Raw genomic sequence first — 21,753 nt, 5'->3', positions numbered from 1 at the left:
TCATGTACAAAAACACCATTAATTTACATAAAAATGCAGCTTACTCGAATTTAAAAAACTTTAAAAATAAATTTTAAAAATGAGGAAATTACGGAAATACCCGAGTGTAATTAAGGTCAAGGTCACGATGGCGACTGTTCGTACTGTCAGTCGTCGATGTAATGGTATGTTTCGTTGTTTACCCAAAATTACAAATGAAAGTATATCAAATGGGTGAGTAGTTACACATCTAGTGTAGTTATCTTTCAGTTCATTCTAGGTATATCAGAATTTAACCACTGTTAATAGTCAATACCTTTTATTTTCGTAATCAACCGTGCGTACGTTGACCTCACCAATTTTTGAAAGTGATAGTAGATTTATTTATTAGTGTGTTATTAGTGTTGTTGTACACTGATCTAATAAAATATTGGGCTTATATGAAAATATGAAAAAATCAATATGAGTTGTTATGTATAATTAGAAAAATATATATCACCTCAGATGGTCCTGTCTTTTTTTATGTAAGTCTAATATTTGTTACCTGTAATTTCTTTTAAATTGAACAGATGTGCATTTGAAAACAAATCTTCATTTCTACAAGAGCACCAATTCAAACCAATTCAACCATCCCATATAACACAGAGTCACCGATATTTATTTCAAATACCAAAAATAACAAATCCGCTTGCAAAGGGAAAGAAACAGGAATATTCAGAAAGAAGACTACTAGGGTATGGTATTTATTCTCAGTAGACTGTATAGACAATACATATAGTTTATTTCCAATCAGAGGCCCCCAGAGAGACATAAAAGATGCATTAGTAGACAAAGGCAGTAATCAATAAGGATCGAGATTTAATAAAATTAAAGTCAGATGAATTGGATCATGTCATCCTTTGAAGTTCATTGTAGAATAGTTATAAGAGTAATGGTCATATTATAAACATTGATTTCTAGAACACTCCCTCCCCTAAAAAAAATGACTGATTTTTGATGAAGGATTTTTTGTAGATACAGTATGGATCAGATGTACACAGTAGTAGCAGATGTCCAGCATTATAAAGAGTTTGTGCCATGGTGCAAGGAATCCATAAAATTTGATGAACGACCTGGATACTGCAAATGTAAATTAGAGGTGGGGTTTCCCCCTCTTGTAGAACGATACACATCAATTGTAACTTTAGCCAAACCAAATTTAGTAAGGGTAAGGATGTACAAATTTATTATTGCAGTTTTTTTTTTCAATTCATTGATAAGCAGTCAATACATTTTTTCGTATTCATATTTTACACATTAAAATAGAAAGGACATGCACTGTATAATTCTTTCAGTCAAATGAAGAAAATATGTCATTCTCAAATATTTAAGGGGCCTTCTCCATAATTAAATTCTTTTCAAGAATTGCATTTTTTTAGCTTGTTTTAAATGTAAAGTAAATAATATGATTATATACACAATTTTACATTATTTACAGTCTGAGTGTACAGATGGAAAGTTGTTCAATCATATGTTGACAGTCTGGAGATTTCGCCCTGGACTGCCAGAAAACCCCAACACATGTATTTTAGATTTCTCTGTAAGTCATTAAGACATGAACTTATTCTTCAATTCCTGCATATACATAAATACTTATGGTTCTATGTCTTCATGACAAACACAAAAGAAATTGTGCTTATAATTTTCAATTTTGCCTTCTTCATTTAGCAGGTTGGGGGGAAACGTAAATTCCGCTATAATAGTGGTATATCACTATTATAGTGAGATTCCGCTATATTTTCAGCCATAGTTACCCTCGATTTCATCAAATAACATACTTGCTGATTAAAGCGCAAGTTATGATGGGTATAAAAATGGACAATAATTTGAATCCTTGTATTTTATGAATTTTATTTAATTTTCTGCCGATGCGTTTAATAATACGAACACACTTTTTTAAGCGGAAGTTACATTTTTAACATAGCAATCAGTGATTTCGGTAGTATTGAACAAAGACTGACTCTTAATATCTCTCACAAATGTGCACAAATTAGTGCTTGTAGTAACTTTGAACCCACTTTGGAATAGGTTTGTTGAATTTACAGAAGAAAAGGTAATTTTTGCCTGCATAGTTACTGGTATGGAGGACCGTTATGACAAATGAAAAAAAAAAGCTCAGCACAAGTTTACTTTAATGGAACGGATTTGTGTTGTCTCAATCGTAAGCAATATTTGTCACTCTTACATGTAATCTTAAATACATGTATAATGTTTCCTTTCTTGATGATGAAACCGTGAATTAAATTGATTAGTCTTAGCAAGAAAAGGGAAAAAGTTGTGAAAATGGAGGAGTAGGCATCCCCTGTCGATCATGGATTTTGTGAAATTCATTTGTTAATGGTTATCAAGAATCAGTGCATCGTTTTCTGCCCCACAGCCGCTAAAATATTAAGCCTGCTTTTTTAAGTACACATAAGCCATTATTTACACATTGAATTGTCTACACATTGCCGAGTGCTCCTTGATCATGACAAGGAGCACACGGCGATTGTGACCGGTCGGTAGGGGGTGCTCACTCCTCCATGGCACCTGATCCCACTTTTGATGTTTTTTAGAGGTCCGTGTTTGCTCTGTTTAATTTTTTTATTGTTTCAATGGACTTCTGAGATCGATTACTGTTTGTTATCTTCATATTTCATACAGTATTTTAAGCAATACTCCTTTGTATTTTCTGTCTTAAAGTGTATTGAATTAAAAAAAAACCTAAGTTGAGATGTAATTAACAAAATTGTTATAAACACAATGAACTTTCAACACAAGGCAAGGGGAGGGAGGATAGATTATGCAATGTTTACGATACTCATCAAATTGAAGACGAATTTAATTTCATTCTTCAATGCCATAGATATCTAAATTTAAGGAAAAAATACATAAATGAATATTATTAAAAATCTCCAAGTACATTTATATTACTTCAGTTATTCGGTTCACATCGCATATGTACCCTAGTTGGCTTAGGGAAATTTATCCATCGTGCTCTTATATTACGTTACGATGATCTGTCAGGTTGACCCAATGTCTATTTGTTCAAGGTTAATTTTCAGATGTTTATATATAATACAACAGCATTGCTACATATATTGTAAAACAATTATATTGTTTTAAAGTATTCCTCCTTCTGCTTTATATTATAGCATATATTATAGTCTTCTGTACAAGTGAATGGAACTGTGGGACTGAGGAACACGTGATCAGGGGTCTCACCCCCTTTAGACTCTTTGAGAGTCTTATTTATTGTAAAATATGTATAGATTATGTTATTTTTGTAACTGATGGGCTGTACTGCCCAAAGTTATATTCTGAATAAACTATATCATATTTGCAAGCGGAAATAGGTGGACTTGTGATTTTTTAAAAAAAGTGGGAATAGGTGGAAGACCCTTAAAACCGAGGCCCTTTGTTGTTCGTATTGTTAATTTTGTTTAACATTCCCAAAACGAATGTCAAACAATGTGTTTGTAATTACTTGCAGAAATGACAACTTACATCATTGTTTACGATTTATTGCAATTAAACAATACAAATCGGTTTTCATCAGAAGAAAGTGAACGTGTAATGAGCTTTTTTCGTTTGTCCCAACGGGCCTCCATACTCGTTACCATACAGGCAAAAATCATCTTTTCTTCTGTAAATTCGACAAACCTATTCCAAAGTGGGTTCAAAGTTATTACAAGCACTAATTCGTGCACATGTGTGAGAGATATTAAGAGTCAGTCTTTGTTCAATACTACCTTAATCACTGGTTGCTATGTTAAAAATGTAACTTCCGTTTTAAAAAGTGTGTTCGTATTATTAAACGCATCGGCAGAAAATTAAATAAAATTCATAACATGCAAGGATTCAAATTATTGTCCATTTTTATACCCATCATAACTTGCACTTTAATCAACAAGTATGTTATTTGATGAAATCGGGGGTAACTACGGCTGAAAATATAGCGGAATCTCACTATAATAGTGATATACCACTATTATAGCGGAATTTACGTTTCCCCCCAACCTGTTTAGGGGTCTCTTTATGGCATGTAGACATTCAAAAGATAGTTTAAAAAGTTGTTACAACTCTACTGCTGTTGGAAATAAAGAGTTACTTTTTATCTATTTCTTACACTATTTTAGACATATTTTATATTTCCTAGGGGAAAAATCATTATCAACATATGCATCCTTAAAGAGTATTTAGTACACGTTTCATTCTTTCCCCAAGTTTTTTCCCCAAATCTTGCACAGTTCATCTCCTGGTATTTCCTCTTCTTTGTTCATTTTATAAACAAGTATTCATGTTTCATTTATTTTTGTTTGTTTTTTTTTCCAGGTAGCTTTTGAATTCCGTTATGCCATACACTCCCATCTGACACAGATGTTCTTTGATGAAGTTACGAAAACAATGGTGAATGCGTTCCTAAAGAGAGCTAAAAAAATATATGGACCAGAGACAATACCCAGCAAACAACTCAAAGTGTTTGTCTCTAGTTGATGAAGGCTTAAAATAGGCATCAATTTGATTTCAGCAGTGCTATTTAATGTTGTTTAAGAATGGAACCGGTTTTGCATGAAGGATACATAGCTGGCCAGATGTTAAGTTTTTTTTATCCATTATTTTTTTCAGCTATTTATTATTTGGCTGTTGTTTTTTTTATTATTATTATTTTAGCTTATAGGAAGAAAACAATTCTTTTTAATTATCTGAGTGTGAAAGTTATAATGGAAAACCAGTTGACAAAATTTTCTTTTACTGTTTTGGGGATAAGACTGAGTTTTTTATTGAAGAAATGGGGGGGGAGGGGATAAAACTTTTAGTTTAATTTCACAGACACTAGAAAGATTTTTTTTTCATACCACAAATAATAATTACTCCTACTTATTAGGTATGAGATTTTTTTTTTCTTTTGATATGACAAAACTATGACATCAAGTGGCTGTGTTTTATTTATATAAAATGTTTCCTTCTGTAAAGTTCTATATAAAGAATGTCTCAGTATATCCATTGAACCAGATGGAATCCCTCTTTTAAGCTCACCTGAGCTGACAGCTTCAAGTAAGCTTTCTGATCATATTTTCTCCACTGTCCATCAGTCCATCCATTTGTAAACGTTGAACATTTTCGATTTCTTCTAGAGAATGACAGGACCAATGCCAACCAAACCTGAAACAATTTAAAATCTTTCTCAGAAATAGCAATGCCATGATTATTGATATTTATATAAGAGCATTCCCAGATAGTGAAAGATTCCAGTTTGTTCAAATCATAGCCCTCAGGGGTATGGTGGGTCACGATAGGGGATCAAAGTTTTACATTTGACTATATTTGTTTTGATTAAAAATCATATTACATTTGAGCTAGAGTGAGTCCACAATATGAGGTCATATTTTTTTCATGGGAATGAATAATGAAAAAAAAAACTTCCTAAGAACAACAAGGCCAAGGTGACTCGGGTGAGCATTGTGACCCATGGGCTTTTTTTTTTTTTTTAACATTACTAGATTTATTTTTGTAACATTACTTTATATAACTTTCTTTTTTAATAATGACAGATTTTTTTTTTATGAAAGTACCCAAAAGCTTGGGTAATTTTTAGCATCAAGAGTCTTTCAGTGTCCTCTACATAGAGATAAATCAGTGATTTTTATTCCCCAATAAGTTTGATATATAAACAGCACAAGTACATGTTATGTTGTTGTCACAGCAACATCAAGTAAATGTGAACTTGTTTTTTTTATTCCTTTGTCTTTTGTGAGACAATATATATGTAAAGTACATCTGCATTTATTGTTGACAGATAATTATTTAAGTTTTATAAATAAATTCATCATTTTATACAACCTAAATGGAATCATTTTTTCTTCTTTCAAAAAATGGGTCATTCTTATTAAACTCTAGTGTATGAAGGTTACAACATAAATGAGTGAACTTTAAAATGTTGGATAGTATAAGTGATATTGCAATGCATATCAGATTATAAGTATCCTTAATTTTCAATATATTAAATCTTTCAAAACGAGATTGGAACCACAAGCAGTAGGCACCTCTTTATATAAAGGATGAGAGGAAATCATGAATTCCCCTTCCAAAAAATAAATTTAAAATGGAATGCATTTTTAGGTCACCTGAGTCACTCAGGTGACCTATTGCTATCCATTTTTGTCTGTCTTGCGTTAACTTTTGAACATTTTCAACTTCTTCTCTAGAACCGCTCAACCAATTTCAAATAATTTTGGCATATAGCATCTTTGGGTGAAGGGGAACAAAATTTTTGAATTTCATGGTCCCTGCCCCCCTGGTGCCCCAGTGGTGGGGCTAAAATCACCAAAATTGATGCAATCTTTAAAAATCTTCTTTACTCCTGGACATCAAGCAGTCAAACTTTTGGCATGATTGTAATAAGCATTGGGCCCTCTACCTATATTGTGAAATTCATGGCCCCAGGGTCAGGGGTTCTGGTGCTAGGGCAGGGCTGTATAGATCATATAGTGAAAGTGCATTATTTCTTTGAAAATCTTCTTCTCTTCTTCTGGGTATTATTTAAACAAACTAAGTGCATGGTTATGATAAGCATTGATGCCTTTTCCAAAATTGTGAAATTTGTGGCCCCTGGGTCAGGGGTTCTGGTGTTAGGGCGGGGCTCTATTGATTATATACTGAAAATGCATTAATTCTTTGAAAATCTTTTTCTCTGCTCCTGGATATTATATAAACAAACTAAGTGCATGGTTATGATAAGCATTGATGCCTTTTCCAAAATTGTGAATTTCATGGCCCCTGGGTCAGGGGTTCTGGTGTTAGGGCGGGGCTCTATTGATTATATACATGTACTAAAAATGCATTAATTCTTTGAAAATCTTCTTCTCTGCTCCTGGATATCATATAAACAAACTAAGTGCATGGTTATGATAAGCATTGATGCCTTTTCCAAAATTGTGAATTTCATGGCCCCTGGGTCAGGGGTTCTGGTGTTAGGGCGGGGCTCTGTTGATTATATATTGAAAATGCATTAATTCTTTGAAAATCTTCTTCTATGCTCCTGGATATTATTTAAACAAACTAAGTGCATAGTAATAGTACACAAGGATGCCTTTTCCAAAATTGTGAATTTCATGGCCCCTGGGTCAGGGGTTCTGGTGTTAGGGTGGGGCTCTGTTGATTATATACTGAAAATGCATTAATTCTTTGAAAATCTTCTTCTCTGCTCCTGAGTATTATTTAAACAAACTAAGCGCATGGTTATGATGCACAAGGATGCTTTTTCCAAAATTGTGAAATTCATGGCCCCAGGGTTGGGGAGGGAGGGGGGGGCTCTATTGATTATATAGTGAAAAAGCATTAATTCTTTGAAAATCTTCTTTTCTGCTCCTGGTTATAGAGTAAACTAAGTGTGTAGTTATCATGATGAACAAAAGTGCTTCTTCATGAATCTTGGCCTCTAAGTCATGTTCTAGTGTAGGGTGGGACTCTATTGATAATATAGTGAAAATGTATTAATTCTGTTAAATAATCCTGTCGGCTCCTTAGTGTTGAGCAGATAAATAAAGTGCATAGTTATGATGAACAACTGTGCTTCTTACAAAATTTTTAAAACTTGTGGTCTTCAGGTTTTGGTGTTTCTTGGGGGGGGGGGGGGGAGCTTTATTTATTAATAAAATGAAAAATTAATGTGTTCATTCTTTGAAAATCTTCAACTAAGGGTAGGGGTGTGCTGAATCTGTAGTGAAAATGCATTATTTCTTTGAAAATCTTCTCTGCTCCTTGGCATATCGAAGGCAAACAGAATTAAAGTTTTAATAAGCAAGGATATTTTTACCAGATTTTTGAACATCAGGACCATTTGGTCAAGTGTTCTGGTCCTAGTCAGGGCTCTATTAATTTGTATACAACTGAGAGAAGTTATTCCCCTTTGCCATTTACTTTTGATAATTAATCACTGTAAATAATGTATTTGCAAGTTAATAGAATTAGAGATTTATGCAAAAAAATTATTGAATAATACAAAAAGTACTTTCATAGTTTTAATGATCAGGTAGACTTGTAAAAAATAAATAGATAAAAATGAGACAAAAATAACATTAAATGTTCTTCAAAGACCAAGAGAGGCCCATGTGAGAGGTCACAATGTGGGGTTAAAAGTAGTACAGAGGAACTAATAGTTTGTTAATAGTCTGCATGGTGATTAAGTGCTAAATGGGGGATAAATTAGAATTTAATGTGTGAGTAGTTACTGAATACTAGACTAATTATTTCATTGATTCTGATCATCCTATTTCTCTTGCTTTTGGGCAACAAAGCTTAATCTATCAGTTTATTTTATACTCTATGGATCCTCTAAATTGTTGTATTATACTCAGGTGACCGTTAAGGCCCTTGGACCTCTTGTTCTAATATAGATACTGTGCCCCCACCCCACCCCACCCCCCACCCCCCGGTTTTCAGCGCAACGGCGACTGGATATTTCTTTAAACTTAAAACCAGACCTCGGATCGCCACAATACACAATAAATACTTTCTGAAAATTCCAAAGAAAGAAAATTCAAGGGTTGAAGATTACATTGTACTTAGAATGTTTTTTTTAATTTATTTTTATAAGCGGATGTGATAGGAATATGTTATCGGACTCGAATTGCTCTCTGAATAATTTTAATTTAAAATCTGTAAGTTTAGGATGTGGAGCACACGGCGGATGTGACCGGTCGGAAGGAGATGCTTAATTACGCCTCTATGACACCTAGGATGTAGGAAGCAATTTCAGTTTAAGGTTTTAAGGGGCACAACCAAACATTTTCAGTTTGGGGGGCACTATGAAAAATCCCTTGACAAGCAAAAAAAAAAAAAAAAACAAATTGAAGGATCTTGGGTATGCTTGTTCAACAACATCAGCAAGGATGACATGTGGTAGAAAACCAACTACATGTTACTGTATACTCGTTGCTACTGAGATTATAATGGTTAGGAAACATGCATATATACTTCCGGTCTACACTTGTATCCCCCTTTTTGTGTTTTTGATTCTCTTTAATTTATGGCGTATAAAACTTTGCATTATTATACGTTTTTGTTATTCTTATTCAAAGAATTAATTTATTCTTCTTCTAAAAACTATCATTCCTATTCGAAAAAAAATGTGATTCCTATTCGATAATTTGTCATTTCTATTCGATAAAGCGTCATTCCTATTGGGAGAAATATTATTCCTATTCCAAAGTATATTAATCATATTCGAAACATGTGTTTCCTATATTTGATAATTTTGTCATTCCTATTCGATAATTCTGTCATTCTTATTCGATAATTATGTGATTTATATGCAATAAACTTGTTCTTCCTCTTTGAAAACATATCATTCCTGTTCGAAAACATACGATTCCTATTAAAAAATCTTGTTAAGATTCTCAAATAGGGGAAAGATAAGTTTTTCAATAGGAATAACATGTTTATCGAATATAAGTCATTTAATCATCGAATAAGAATGACAAAGTTATCGAATAGGAATGACAAATTATAAAAAAATATATATATATATAGAATAATAATAACAACATTTTTGAATAGGAATAACCAAAAAATGTATACTTTTTTGTTACTCCTATTCAAAAATTTGGTGCAGCGTTTTACACGCCATATTAATTCTATTTGTTGTTGTTGTTGTTGTTTGAACGTTTGTTTGTTTGTTTTGAATTGGTAAGGACCCTCATAAGGTCCTGGACTAGCTGTTGGACTATCTTTACAAGAATCACTATAACATGACGAATGACCATGCATGAATTATAATTACACACATACTTACAAATGAATTGGAACAAACTATATTTGATATGAAAACAAGAAATTCCCGAAGAGATAAGAAAACTGTCTATATCTGACTGTGAAATGTGAATTAAGATCTTTTGACTCACACCATGTGTACATGTATAACGAAGTCTGTAGGACTTTACACGTTGTTAACTGCTCTCACTGTGGTATCCGGATTTATTAACGACCCACTTGATTCCACGACATTACGAACTACCACCACCACCACGACTACACCAAGACCCACAACCAGAAGTCCTCTAGGACCCTCCAACCCAGGAGAAATTCCAGCGGAGGTCCAAGCCCAACTAAAGCAAATGCAGGACTCTTTGGAGGAACTATCGAAACAAAACTCCGCCCTCAAGTTACAAGTGACATCACTGGAAAATGACGTGTCAACATTGATCCAGCTACAAGAAAGGGTACGCCACTTAGAGGAGGCCAACCTCCAAACAAAACAACAATTGACAGCCATACAAAGCAGTGGAAGTCTCCAAACTAGAGTGGAGGCTCTAGAAAGCTCACAACCACAAATAAAATCCGACATATCTAATCTAAAGCTTCAGCTTGGAACTTCTTCCAGGGCCTTTAACTCAGCAATGCAAGGGATCCAAACGAAACTGAACGGTGTGAAACAGACCGTGGATCAGCTGGTAGCAGGAAGCGTGACTACCGCGAGTCCTGGAGGTCACGTGATCACTCCTTCATCTGGAACCGTGACGACCTCATCATTAGCACCAGCTCATACTACACCACTAACAACGATATTGCATGGTAAAATAGCTGAGAAATATCATAATGATAGTACTATAATTCAACCATTTTATACTTTGGAAAACTGAAGCTCGGGGGGGGGGGGGGGGGAGATTTCCAAGTCATTTCCTTTATTTGCCTCTCCTAAACAAGTAGTTTAGAAATTGTAATGGAGCAGAGCTAGAATGAAGACAAGATCATTAAACTCTCTACTAAATTTATTATTTTACATACAAGTCATCGATACAAAAGTAATCGTATAGTTTTTTATGAACTTAGAAATAAAAAGTAATAATTTAGAATTAAAGTCTTTTCGCCAAATTAAATTAAAAGTAAAGTCTTTTCGCCAAACCTATCATAAAAGTTAGTATCAATCCAATCCAGGGAGGAATGTCTAGAGAAGTAACAATCTCCAAAGAGTCTCTCTGTAGCGGTCTCTCTGGGCTCTCCCGGTTACTCCTTTTTATACCGGAGATGTTTGGCCATTGTTCCGGCCTTTTAAGATTTGAATGCGGCTTTCGTATTTCATGTAGGTAATATTGAAAGTAAGTTAATCTCTTGATAATTGAAAGTTATAATTTCACATCCAAAAATAATTATCCATATTGGTCATTTCTTTTGTTGAAATTGTTAAAAATGGAAAGTCAATTTTCATGTCCATAATAATGTTTATAATTACTTGGTACGATTTAATTTGGGGTTGACTTTTAATAATTAAAGTTTGTTGTCCTCCATCCAGAAACTAGAATATGTTTGTCTGTTTTTATCCTGTTTCCTAGGTATGGAAGGAAATTGGTCATTCTTCTCCAAGAATTATATAAGAAAGTCATTTTGCAATTTAGTCCCAGATTTGACCTACTAAATTATTATCTAATAATTTTTTTTTTTTCACAATGTACAGTAATGACCTATAAATTGATTTAAGAGAGACACAATTTAGTAAAATAGTATCAATACATCTACAGATTCCTTAGACAAGCATAGGGATTATTATGCCCTATATACACTCGCTTGTCTATTTAAATGCATTAGTACACTAATTATAAAACACTGGTGCTGATATCAATTGTATTACAAAATACATGTAATTAATTAACATATAGAGATGGTTTCTGCTGCACATTTTTACGAGCTGATATGCTTTTTTTGAACGATAACATACATATATACAGATTGTCTGGATATTTACTCGGAAGTGCAGTCCCCCGGGGTCTACACCATCCAGCCCCCACAATCCCCACACCCATTCCCTGTCTACTGTGATCAGGGCTGGACTGTAATACAGAGGAGAATCGAGGGGCGGATCCCTTTTTCAAGTCCATACAGGTAAGTTAAATCAGTGTTGGACTGTCATGTACTGTCCATGGAATGATTTTTTTTATGGATGGGATCCATACTGTAGTCCATGTCCTACCTAGGAAGATCCATAAGCTAATGAAGCTTAGAAGTTTTCGTTTTTCTACAGGTAAAGGTATTCTTAGGTAATATCTCCGGTATATCAACAATTCACATAATGCATATATAAATATATATGATTAGCGTATCCAAATTAAGGCATTCCAAAATGTTTGCATATCCATAGTACTGGACATTCTATGAACCTATATCTGCCATTGCAGTCATTTTTCTACAAATGCAAGCGTTTTCATCGAGATCGAGTGGAAACGCATCTACTTTTTGTATATGACATTAATGGTAATGATCTTCACTTGTATTCATGGAATGAACGATTGATTTGGGTTTTTTCCATAGTCAAAGACGTAAAAATTGATACGTTCAAAATGTATTTGCAAATATAGCCGCTGGATGCTAGAAATATTTAGCTAGCTCTCTAGAACGGATCTTTCATCTAGCTGCTAGTTTATTGGAAACAAACCCCAAGAACAATTATTTTGGAACAAAGATAGGCTTAACGTATTCCTTTTTTTCAGAGAAAACAACACGTGTCTTACTAAGCGAGAATCAAAGCAGTATACATCGAAGATTGCCATCTTTGATTTGATGACTGTCTAGCATAAAATATATATAGTAGCTTTCCCCACATAGCGGCCAGGCATAGCAAGATCGTAGCTCTACGAAAGCTACTAGCTGCTATGATCTTGAACGTTTACACTGCTGTACATGTAAATATAGACCTCTCTTGACATTGATATAAATAATTGATTCATTTCAATTGCAGAAAATGGGCGGATTTCCTTAATGGGTTCGGAAATGTTTCTGGTGATTATTGGTTAGGGAATGAAAAAGTATTCAACATTCTTGCACAGAATTCGTATAAGCTGAGAGTGGAGGGGGTAGGTTATAGCGGTAAGTTGTACTGGGCCGAGTACGAAGAGTTCAACATAGAGAATGAGAGAAACGACTATAGGATCCATGTTTCAGAATATACGGGTAATTATGATGACACCATGGAAACAGCCAATGGAAATAAGTTTGTCACACAAGACCATCCTGGCGATGTGAGTTTTTTTCGGGACTGCTCTGGATATATCGCTGGTGGTTGGTGGGCGAACACCACCACATCTGTTCAGAACTGTGGATACGACTTAAATGCTATGCATACTGACACTAGTGGCTTTTGCATGAGTTTTGCTGGAATCTGTGTCAATACTTCTATCATGAAGATCAGTCCAACTTCTTCAGTAACTATTATAGGCCGTTGATTTACCAAGAACATATATTTATATTGTTGTCCAGTATAGAATATATATACATGTATAATTTAATTTTTAACAGCTAGAGTATGACTGTCTTTGTAGAGAATGTGTCTGCTAGATAATCCGTGTAAAAATAATTTTAGGTCATAACTTTTAATCCACTAAGTTTGTTTTTTTTTTTAACCTTTTTCGAATTAGTTTGCCTGATGTTTTTTGATATTCAGGGAATCCAACGTACAGTGTAGAGTTAATTAATTCAAATCACAGCCTCCTGTTTTAATTGGCGTTGGCCACACTTAATGTAGGTGATTAAAATTTTACATGGGGTTATATAATCTCTAGAAAAACCAGGGTCATGACTAGAATTCAAGTTTGGTCAAATGAATTGGGGCCACAATAAGCCATAAAAGTTTTACAAAAGAAAAAGTTATTAAAACTCTTCTCAGCTGGATCTGACGTAAAAGCTTCTCTACATATCGTAGATTCATGTTTGTAGAAACATGACCCAAAAAGATAGGATGGGACCAAGTTTTATATGAGTGTATATAGGAGGGAAAAAGATTTATAATTACCCTAAAAGCAATATTTTGCATAAAAATTCCGACTGCCATTTTCACCATTTTAAAAGCAGAAATTTTCCTACGGAAAACCCGGTTAATAAAATTAGAATACATGTATTTAAACATTGTTGCTTTATTTCTGTTATAATCAGTGCATGTAATGTATTATTTTAAATAACTATAGCTAATTGATACAAAATCAAAATCCATACAACTCACTTATTTTCTTTAAAGTTTATATATAGATATCTATACTCCCAGACATTATTTGTATATAGCTATAGATCTGGAAGAAACCAAAAAATACCGAGCATACAACCACATTGAATATTTTAAATTAAATGGGTATATCCTGAAAAAATGAGCGATAAAGATAAAAAAAACTTATTCTCTGTGGTTATACAAGAATTCACCTCAAATAAAAAATCTCTTGATTAATATGGAATCCAAATAGGGCCATGTACTTCACTATTGCACAAACACAAATCACGACGATGACACGATGATGCGATAACAATGACGCAAAAGCGCGATGACGATGATGCTTTACTAGAAACCCTTCTTAACAGGAAAAAGGGTAAGGTTCATAGCTTGGAGAAATTACTTGCAAGTTTTATTTCTTTCAACCCCTAGCAATAAAGTATAGGTCTATCGTTAGCGTGTCATCGCACCATCGTCATTGCATTGTCGCACCATCGCCTTTGCTCTATCGCATCATCGTCATCGCATTTCTTAAAAGGTGTAACCACTCCTGTTCAAAAAAGCCTTATCTGAGGAAGGTCTATTCTTTGACACCAACAGACAAGCTGAACAAAATTTTTTCTCAATTTATTAACTTGAATTTAGAATTGTTATTCAATAGCCTATTTTTTAACACCAGTAACCGAGTAAAAGATATTTAGTCGATAGCCAGTAAAGTCGAGTACTCAAAAAATTGAAATCCCTATTTAATAAAGAGTTTAAAGAGGTATAAATGAATGAGTATGGCACATTTAATATATAGTCTAATGATTATAGTGTATTTAAGGATGACCATAAAAAAATAAACCGAATAATTAACAGATTATTAGAGGAGAATAAGAGATGAACATGGTACAGATAATTTATCTCTCCCTTTCAAGTCCACCAGTTCTATCACTACGAGGCCGGAAAGTACTTTGGCGCCGACTTTTTCAATCAACGTTACTGCTGCATTCATTGTACCTATAAAAACAGATACCTTATATAGTTTTATGACGGGTAAAATACAAAATCATAAAATGACAGGTTCAAGCCCAACAACTATCTTTACGTATAACCCTAACCTTGTCAGACCCCTCTTTGTATTAGCCCGTAAATTAGGGCAAGTTTTCTTCGTGAATACTAGTAGTCAGTCATTCTTTAAGTCAGGGTAAAATATTATTGGATTGATAAGCGCAATTAACATAAAGTCTGAAAGTCCGAAGATTTCCTGAAACCATATTATTCTTCAAACTATAAAAATTAATTTACCACCCGTTGCTAGGAGATCATCAACAATCACAACGGAGTGTCCAGGTGGAAACGCTTCTTTCTGGATCTCAAAAACGTCCTGCACAGAAATATATATAATTAAATGTCAATGTTTACTGTAAATGAGAATAGTAAGTTTGTAATCTTTTGTGATATTTTCTGATACCATGCAAGCAATGTGTTCGCAGAATAAAGAAACTGTGAACATAATGCATGTAAAAATTAGTCTGTACAAGTATGTACATTAATATTTAGCAGTTATTAAGTAAAATATTGGACGCATGCTAGGAAAAATTCAGCAAATCATTTTTTGAAGGTACACAAGATCGTCACAACAATGATAACCCCTATATTATTTCGCAAAGAGGAGGGATTTGTATGCGCTGTACAAGAATGTATAATTTACATCCACACTTATATTAATTATTAATACTCATTACTTATAATTACTTATATTAATAATTTGACGGATCTATGTCTGAAGAAAGTTTTTACTTGATCGTTAAATTCCCCGTTTAGAAAAATTCTCACGTTTTCAAAACATGAACCATGAACCGATTTGACTGACAAACCGAACTGATCAAAAGGCAATCCCCTGTTACAATGCAAAATGTAATAAAGATGCAAAATGTAATGACATAAAGTGTAATTATCTCAGTCCATTACATTTTTTTGCGTTGTTTCAATCCTCTGTAAATACAGTTTTAATATGGCGAACACGTTTCTGCACATATGTAGTTTCATAACTTAGTGCAATTTTCGGAAAAGTTTTGAATGTTACCTGTACGTTTTGACTTTTAAAAATTAATTTTTAATACCGTTCCATATTCGAGTGAATAGGACACACGCTCTATCTCTCCCGGTAATTTCCCTTTCTTCCGAACTGGTACAAAACTGCAGTTTAGTCTAAGAGCAATGATGGGTCCAAAAAGAAACCCCCTGGATTCTAACCCTGCTATGATCTGGACATCGGGGGATTTTTCCTTCACCTTTTCTACCATGAGATCTATAAGATCTTGAAATACATCGGGTTTTCGTAAAACTGGTAAAGAATCTCTGAAAAGATATTACATTTTTGTGATTTAAATCCAAACCAGATGTCTCTGATGAGACTGTAGCTCTACTGGTTTGTACTTATAACAAAGGAAAAGAATCACTTGCACTTGAAACTATGCACCAGCAATAAATAAAACAATGGTCCTTGGTTTAGTCTCTTTCTAAGGCAAGATTTATTGCAATCATACAAAAACTTTTGGAGCAGAAGTCTTTCGACAGAATTTCGCAGAAATTTCTTTTTTAGTAACCATGCATAGCAATACCGATCATCAAAATCAAAAACCGATACACAGAATTATGTATCTTAGTGTAGTCTACTTGTGTGCCAAATTATGTTGAAATCAGACCAAAACTGTAGGGAGAGTAGCATTTTGAAAAAAGTTTTTACAGACAGACGATCAGACAGACAGCTAGACGGACGGACACCTTACTATTGCATTACTATAGCTCTTCTGTTCTCTGGCCAGTAGAGCTATAAAAAGCAAGAAAATTTTATAAAACGGGGTATACGTAAAAGGTGATGATTGATTGAGGGTCAACACCGAGCAAACTCCAGTTCTCCACTCCTCTTGAGGTCCATAATCCCTATGTTCTCTCATACAGAATGTTGTTTTTATGTTTTTTTTAAGAATATAATTATTTTAAAAAGTACTAGTAAAATGCAAACAATTTTAGCATAGTTGCAGGGCAAAAAAGAACAAAAAGACGTGCATTTTCAAGCGATAAATTTATACAAGAATGATAGACATTTATTCCATTAAGAGTTATCTTTCTTAACAAAGTATCAATGAACCTTAAAATAAAAAGGATGTTATTTATTATCATATGCATCAAACAATTGTATTTTTTTTAAATAGGCCCATCGCGGCCCCCATACCCCCCCCCCCCCAACATTTTCTACCTAAACCGTTTACTAAACTGATTCTGCATTCTCCATGCTAAAAAGATTGTACATCTTTCTTTGGCTATAATTTAATAGACAGGCAAAAAACGGACTACAGTGTTTACTTCCTTTTGGCCTACATCTACAGTTACGGAAACTTCCTGTTATGAATCTCAATTTACGACAATAATTAATAATTGCAATTAGTCAATTATAAAGAATAACCTGTGCACAAAATTGGACTTGTATGGAACTCCATAAAATCATCAGAAATATCAAATGTGAAATTGACCCATTTTAAACAATGCAATTGCAAATTGTAACCCCTATCAATAACTAGGTCATACCTGTAAACTTGTTTTAATGATTTTTACTGGGTCACATAATTTTAGTGCAGTATATTTCTTACTTGAAATAAATTCCAGGCTTTGGAAAGTCCGGAGTAACTTGAATATGACTTTTTATCCTCTCGATTCTGTTGTCACTCATAACTGGAGACCTACATACACGCGCCTATTATTTGGGTTATGTCATTAAATCAGTGCACTGATACGTACTAGGCTCCATAAGGGAAACTTAACTTAAATACTGTATATTCGTAATAAGCTGTAGATGTCAGAATAGAAAAAAGAATGTTGTTTTTTTTTCAATAAATTTACCGAATGGTTAATCTATATATATTTCCATTCTATTTGTTTTCTCTGTGATAACTCTTTGAAAGTTGGGAGAGTTGATTTCTTGATCATTCTACCGGAATGCACAGAAGAAGGTAGCTTCTTTAGCTTTATTGTGCCCTAAAAATTTAATGATTTCAAAAAGTTTTGAAACTGGCTTAAATATTAGTTGAGTATATGACTGTAATAAATCAGGAAAGAATATAGCATGATGGAGTACCATTGTGGATATATGACGTCATTAATTTGATGCATTTCTCTATTTTAAACAGAAAAAGCCTCAAAATGACCCATTTCAAGGGTTATTTTCCTTAAGAAAATAGTGTCCACAGCCGTCGCCCACGTTAATTTTTAGATATGTTGTGTAAAATTCTTTGAAAAATCACATATCTCAAAATCTTTGTGGGCGATGCCTGTGGACAATATTATCTGAAAGAAAATTCCATTGAAAATTGGTGTCTTCTGCAACTTTTTAAGAAAATACGGGAAAATGCACAAGTTTATGACGTCACAATTAGCATTTGGAAGGTCATGTGGGAAAAAAGATTTGTATGATCTTTCTGCATGGAATTTCAACAATTCAAAAAGCATGAGTTTTAATTTTTCACATCACTTTTATTTTTAAGAAAAACACAGGGCAAGATTTGTATTGAAACTGTACCTTGTTCTTTCATAAATAAAAAAAATGGAATTGATATGTTCAAAAACCCTATCAATCTTAAGCTTTGAAAGATAAAAAATAACTTCTTTAACCTATTAACACAGGTATTTTAGCATTTGCTTTTTATTATTATTTACACTTTCAGATCACATTTGAGTTTCCATAACAAACAACATGCATGTTGTAAAAAAAAAAAAAAAAAAAGACTTTTATTTCAGGAAACAAATGTGAAAGTGATATATGTCGAATTTTTTGTAAGTTCAGACTAACTAAAACAATAACCGATTTATTTACCGACTCCGCATTTAAATAACAGACACAGTTTAAAGTCAATATAACTATAGAAACATGAGGTTATTCAATTCAAAATCGGTGAAAATTTTTATTTGAACGGAAATAATATATATCATGTTTATCTACACCCAATCTCGTATTTTTATTTTTAGCTTAGATACGCCATATATAGCTTGAAACATTGTACATCATAAAAGTCGACGCTCTATAGAACTTAACTGTGTCAACTGACAGCATTTTAACCAATCTTCCGGGACGATTTTGCATGTGAGCTTTGTATCGCCAAGCGAAAGGTCAGGAGCTAAGAAGGCCTAATAAGTATGACTAATTCTCGTGTGGCTGTCTTTGTGTTTGACGTCAGTGGGCGGGGACTATTGAAATTGACATGTGAGGCCTCGTGTAATTTAAATCTATTAGTCTACATTTTTTAAAATCTAAATTTACAATTTTATTTCACAATGAAATGGAAATATAAGGAATCACTGTCTAGTTAGTAGAGTATATGCCAGGGACATCAACGATAGTTGGAACGTGGGATAATTTATGCATAACGAGACAGTGATTCCTTTAGTTAAGTAATCAACCTTTCACTTCAAAATCAATAGAGGTCATGATTTACATGTAGTTACACTCAGATAGTATTAATTAAAGTTAATCTGGAAACCAATCATACCATTTACGAACTTGTGACTTTAAGAAATTACCTTTGACGTCAAAATAATTTTTTTTCTAAGTTAGAATAAGTCGTCACCTTAAAGGGGCCTGGACACAGATTTAAAGTTTATATTTTCTCAATTTTTCGGTATAATATCATGGCTTATCGGTTGCTATATAGCATTTCACACGGAAATATAATAAAAGCGTGTTCAGAGACTTCTTTTATCTGGAAATTATTAAAACTACGAATTTCGGGACCGTTTGATTGACACATCAGGCCCGTAGGAAGCAAATTCAGTTGGGAGGGGGGGGGGCACAGCCATACATTTTCAGTTGACAGTTGAGGGGGCACTACCAAAAATTTCCTGACAAGCGAAAAAAAAGGTCATCATACGTTTTTATTGAGGGGGCACAAGTATATAATATCTATTTTTACTATAGTAATCTATATATCGGCAAAATTATTGCCCCCCCCCCCCGGTTCCTACGGCCATGCACGCCTTTGCACTTTCGCAAAGAAAACTTTATCCTTAAAACTAAAGAAGAGTAGAAATTTTGTTGTGTATCAATGAAAAATATTAAAACTATAATCCAGAAAACTCAGAGTAGAAATGTGAGAAAGCGAAATCAACTCACCAGTATTGTCCGTCCGTGCTCAGTGATGTGTTTAGAGCTTGACAAGATGAACACACCCGGTGAAACGTAAATATTAGCAATGACAGAGCTCGTGCTCTGTTTACAATAATAAAAGATGTTTGACGTGATGTTAAAAAAAATGCCGTTGTCATTGAATTCTAAGAATAGATCTATTCATATAACTTCAATTCATTTAACTGGTTTTATTTTTTGTAAAAGCAATGTAAGCAATGTGCAACTCTGTCCAGGCCCCTTTAAACTTCATCACAAAAGCTCAAAGATGACTAAAGATAAACATGATAAATGGAAGTCTTATGTTCTTCATTACAAGATATGGAATTAAATATTTCTCTCTAAAAATGACCTTGAACTTGATCCAATGAACTTGGTTCAAAGTCGTGACACACCTTCAGGTCGAAAGCAATCTTTGTGTGAAACATGAACTTCTCCAATGTTTCTTCATTAAGAAGTTGTGAAATGGACACAAATTTTAAACCTTGACTTTAATTCAAGGTCACGACACACCTTCAGGTCATAAGCAAATCTTTATACCAAGTATGAACTTCCAATGATTCTCCATTACAAAGTTATACCTTGGACCATATTACACGAATAGGCCGGCAGATAGACAAGGTAATTCCTATATACCCCCCCCCCCCCCAACTTCGTTTCGGAGGTTGTATGTGTGAGGGTATAATAAATGTAGGGCATAAGTTTTTGACTCATTTTCAGAAGGCATTTAGGTCAAGTTCTAAAAGACAAGTTGTTCTAAGAAAGGTTTGGTACATGTACCTTGTACAAAGTTTTCGAAAGATTATACGTGCATTTCACATGTTTCATTAAAGCTTTGGAGCATGGCAGCCCTGTTGGGGGAAACACATATATTTTATATTTTCTTCTACATCTCTTCTTTTCTTTTTATTTTCTTTGCTACAACAGTATTTTTTCTCTCTTGATATTATTTTTTTCTGTCCCTTACTTTCGTATAAAGTGGAGAATATTAATTTTGTAGTCTATTACTTAAGTTCCCGGATGATATCTATAAAAAGTCTTTAATAAGGTATTCCAATCCTCGGTTCTGAAAATCAGCAGTTTTAAAATTCATTGAAAATCCTCACAAAAATGGCTCTGAATTCACAAAGTAATATGGTTATTTGCCCATGGTATTTCTTCAAAGTTCAACATTATAGTTAATTATATTACATAGGGAAAATTATCAATCTCAAATGAATTTTAGGAAACGCAAAAGCATCAGCTACTCATTTCCTATTTAAGAACTGATGAAAAATTATATTTAAGGATAAAAAACTAAAGGGAGAAAAATGCATTTTTTAAATACTTAAACAGTACATGTATTTTAGTTCTTTTATTTAATTCATTTTAATGTCAAATGTCAACTTTTCACAAAACTGTTTGTATGACTTCAGAAAACCTTGAATCATATAGAGATGGATGAAATGAAAATTGTTGCACAAAAAGATTTCAATTTCAAGCTTCATTTTGAGACTTGTTCAATTAAATAATAAATTTCAGAGTTATCATTCTTGGCTGAGGAGCGGGAATGCAGTAACATCCTATAATCACAACTCCCTATTACAACTCATGAACCGATATTGATTTTAAAACACTTTCA

General features: G+C 33.6%; 3 protein-coding genes across 3 annotated transcripts; 2 read left to right on the top strand and 1 right to left on the bottom strand.

Moving 5' to 3' along the window:
- Nucleotides 1–127: 127 nt before the first annotated feature.
- LOC133193762 (coenzyme Q-binding protein COQ10 homolog B, mitochondrial-like) lies at nt 128–5,831 on the top strand. Its single transcript, XM_061329695.1, has 5 exons — nt 128–213; nt 549–713; nt 994–1,186; nt 1,457–1,558; nt 4,333–5,831. Exons 1-5 carry the CDS (start codon nt 128–130, stop codon nt 4,492–4,494), a joined length of 708 nt encoding a protein of 235 aa, XP_061185679.1. The 3' UTR covers nt 4,495–5,831.
- A 4,074-nt stretch (nt 5,832–9,905) lies between these two features.
- Nucleotides 9,906–13,214, top strand: LOC133193514 (angiopoietin-related protein 7-like). The gene is made up of 3 exons (XM_061329478.1): nt 9,906–10,572; nt 11,724–11,877; nt 12,731–13,214. Exons 1-3 carry the CDS (start codon nt 9,906–9,908, stop codon nt 13,212–13,214), a joined length of 1,305 nt encoding a protein of 434 aa, XP_061185462.1.
- A 1,366-nt stretch (nt 13,215–14,580) lies between these two features.
- LOC133193761 (uncharacterized) lies at nt 14,581–17,714 on the bottom strand. Its single transcript, XM_061329694.1, has 4 exons — nt 17,608–17,714; nt 16,078–16,315; nt 15,260–15,338; nt 14,581–14,971 (listed from the first exon to the last, which is right to left on the bottom strand). The coding sequence occupies exons 1-4, from the start codon at nt 17,685–17,687 to the stop codon at nt 14,835–14,837; spliced, it is 534 nt and encodes a 177-aa protein (XP_061185678.1). The 5' UTR covers nt 17,688–17,714; the 3' UTR covers nt 14,581–14,834.
- Nucleotides 17,715–21,753: the final 4,039 nt, after the last annotated feature.

Source organism: Saccostrea echinata, unplaced genomic scaffold, assembly GCF_033153115.1.
Source record: "Saccostrea echinata isolate AGI-Se365-2 ecotype Australia unplaced genomic scaffold, CSIRO_AGI_Sech_v1 ptg000028l, whole genome shotgun sequence".
In the NCBI taxonomy this organism is placed as follows: Eukaryota; Metazoa; Mollusca; class Bivalvia; order Ostreida; family Ostreidae; genus Saccostrea; species Saccostrea echinata.
This window is presented reverse-complemented; position numbering and strand designations above follow the sequence as displayed.

Coding starts and splice junctions, on each gene's coding strand:
- LOC133193514 (XM_061329478.1), top strand. CDS start 9,906: ATGTGTACATGTATAACGAAGTCTGTAGGACTTTACACGTTGTTAACT. Junction 10,573..11,723: donor ACTAACAACGATATTGCATG/GTAAAATAGCTG, acceptor ACATATATACAG/ATTGTCTGGATATTTACTCG. Junction 11,878..12,730: donor CCTTTTTCAAGTCCATACAG/GTAAGTTAAATC, acceptor TTTCAATTGCAG/AAAATGGGCGGATTTCCTTA.
- LOC133193762 (XM_061329695.1), top strand. CDS start 128: ATGGCGACTGTTCGTACTGTCAGTCGTCGATGTAATGGTATGTTTCGT. Junction 1,187..1,456: donor CCAAACCAAATTTAGTAAGG/GTAAGGATGTAC, acceptor CATTATTTACAG/TCTGAGTGTACAGATGGAAA. Junction 1,559..4,332: donor CATGTATTTTAGATTTCTCT/GTAAGTCATTAA, acceptor TTTTTTTTCCAG/GTAGCTTTTGAATTCCGTTA.
- LOC133193761 (XM_061329694.1), bottom strand. CDS start 17,687: ATGAGTGACAACAGAATCGAGAGGATAAAAAGTCATATTCAAGTTACT. Junction 16,316..17,607: donor AAGCCTGGAATTTATTTCAA/GTAAGAAATATA, acceptor ATATCTTTTCAG/AGATTCTTTACCAGTTTTAC. Junction 14,972..15,259: donor TGATCTCCTAGCAACGGGTG/GTAAATTAATTT, acceptor CTGTTTTTATAG/GTACAATGAATGCAGCAGTA.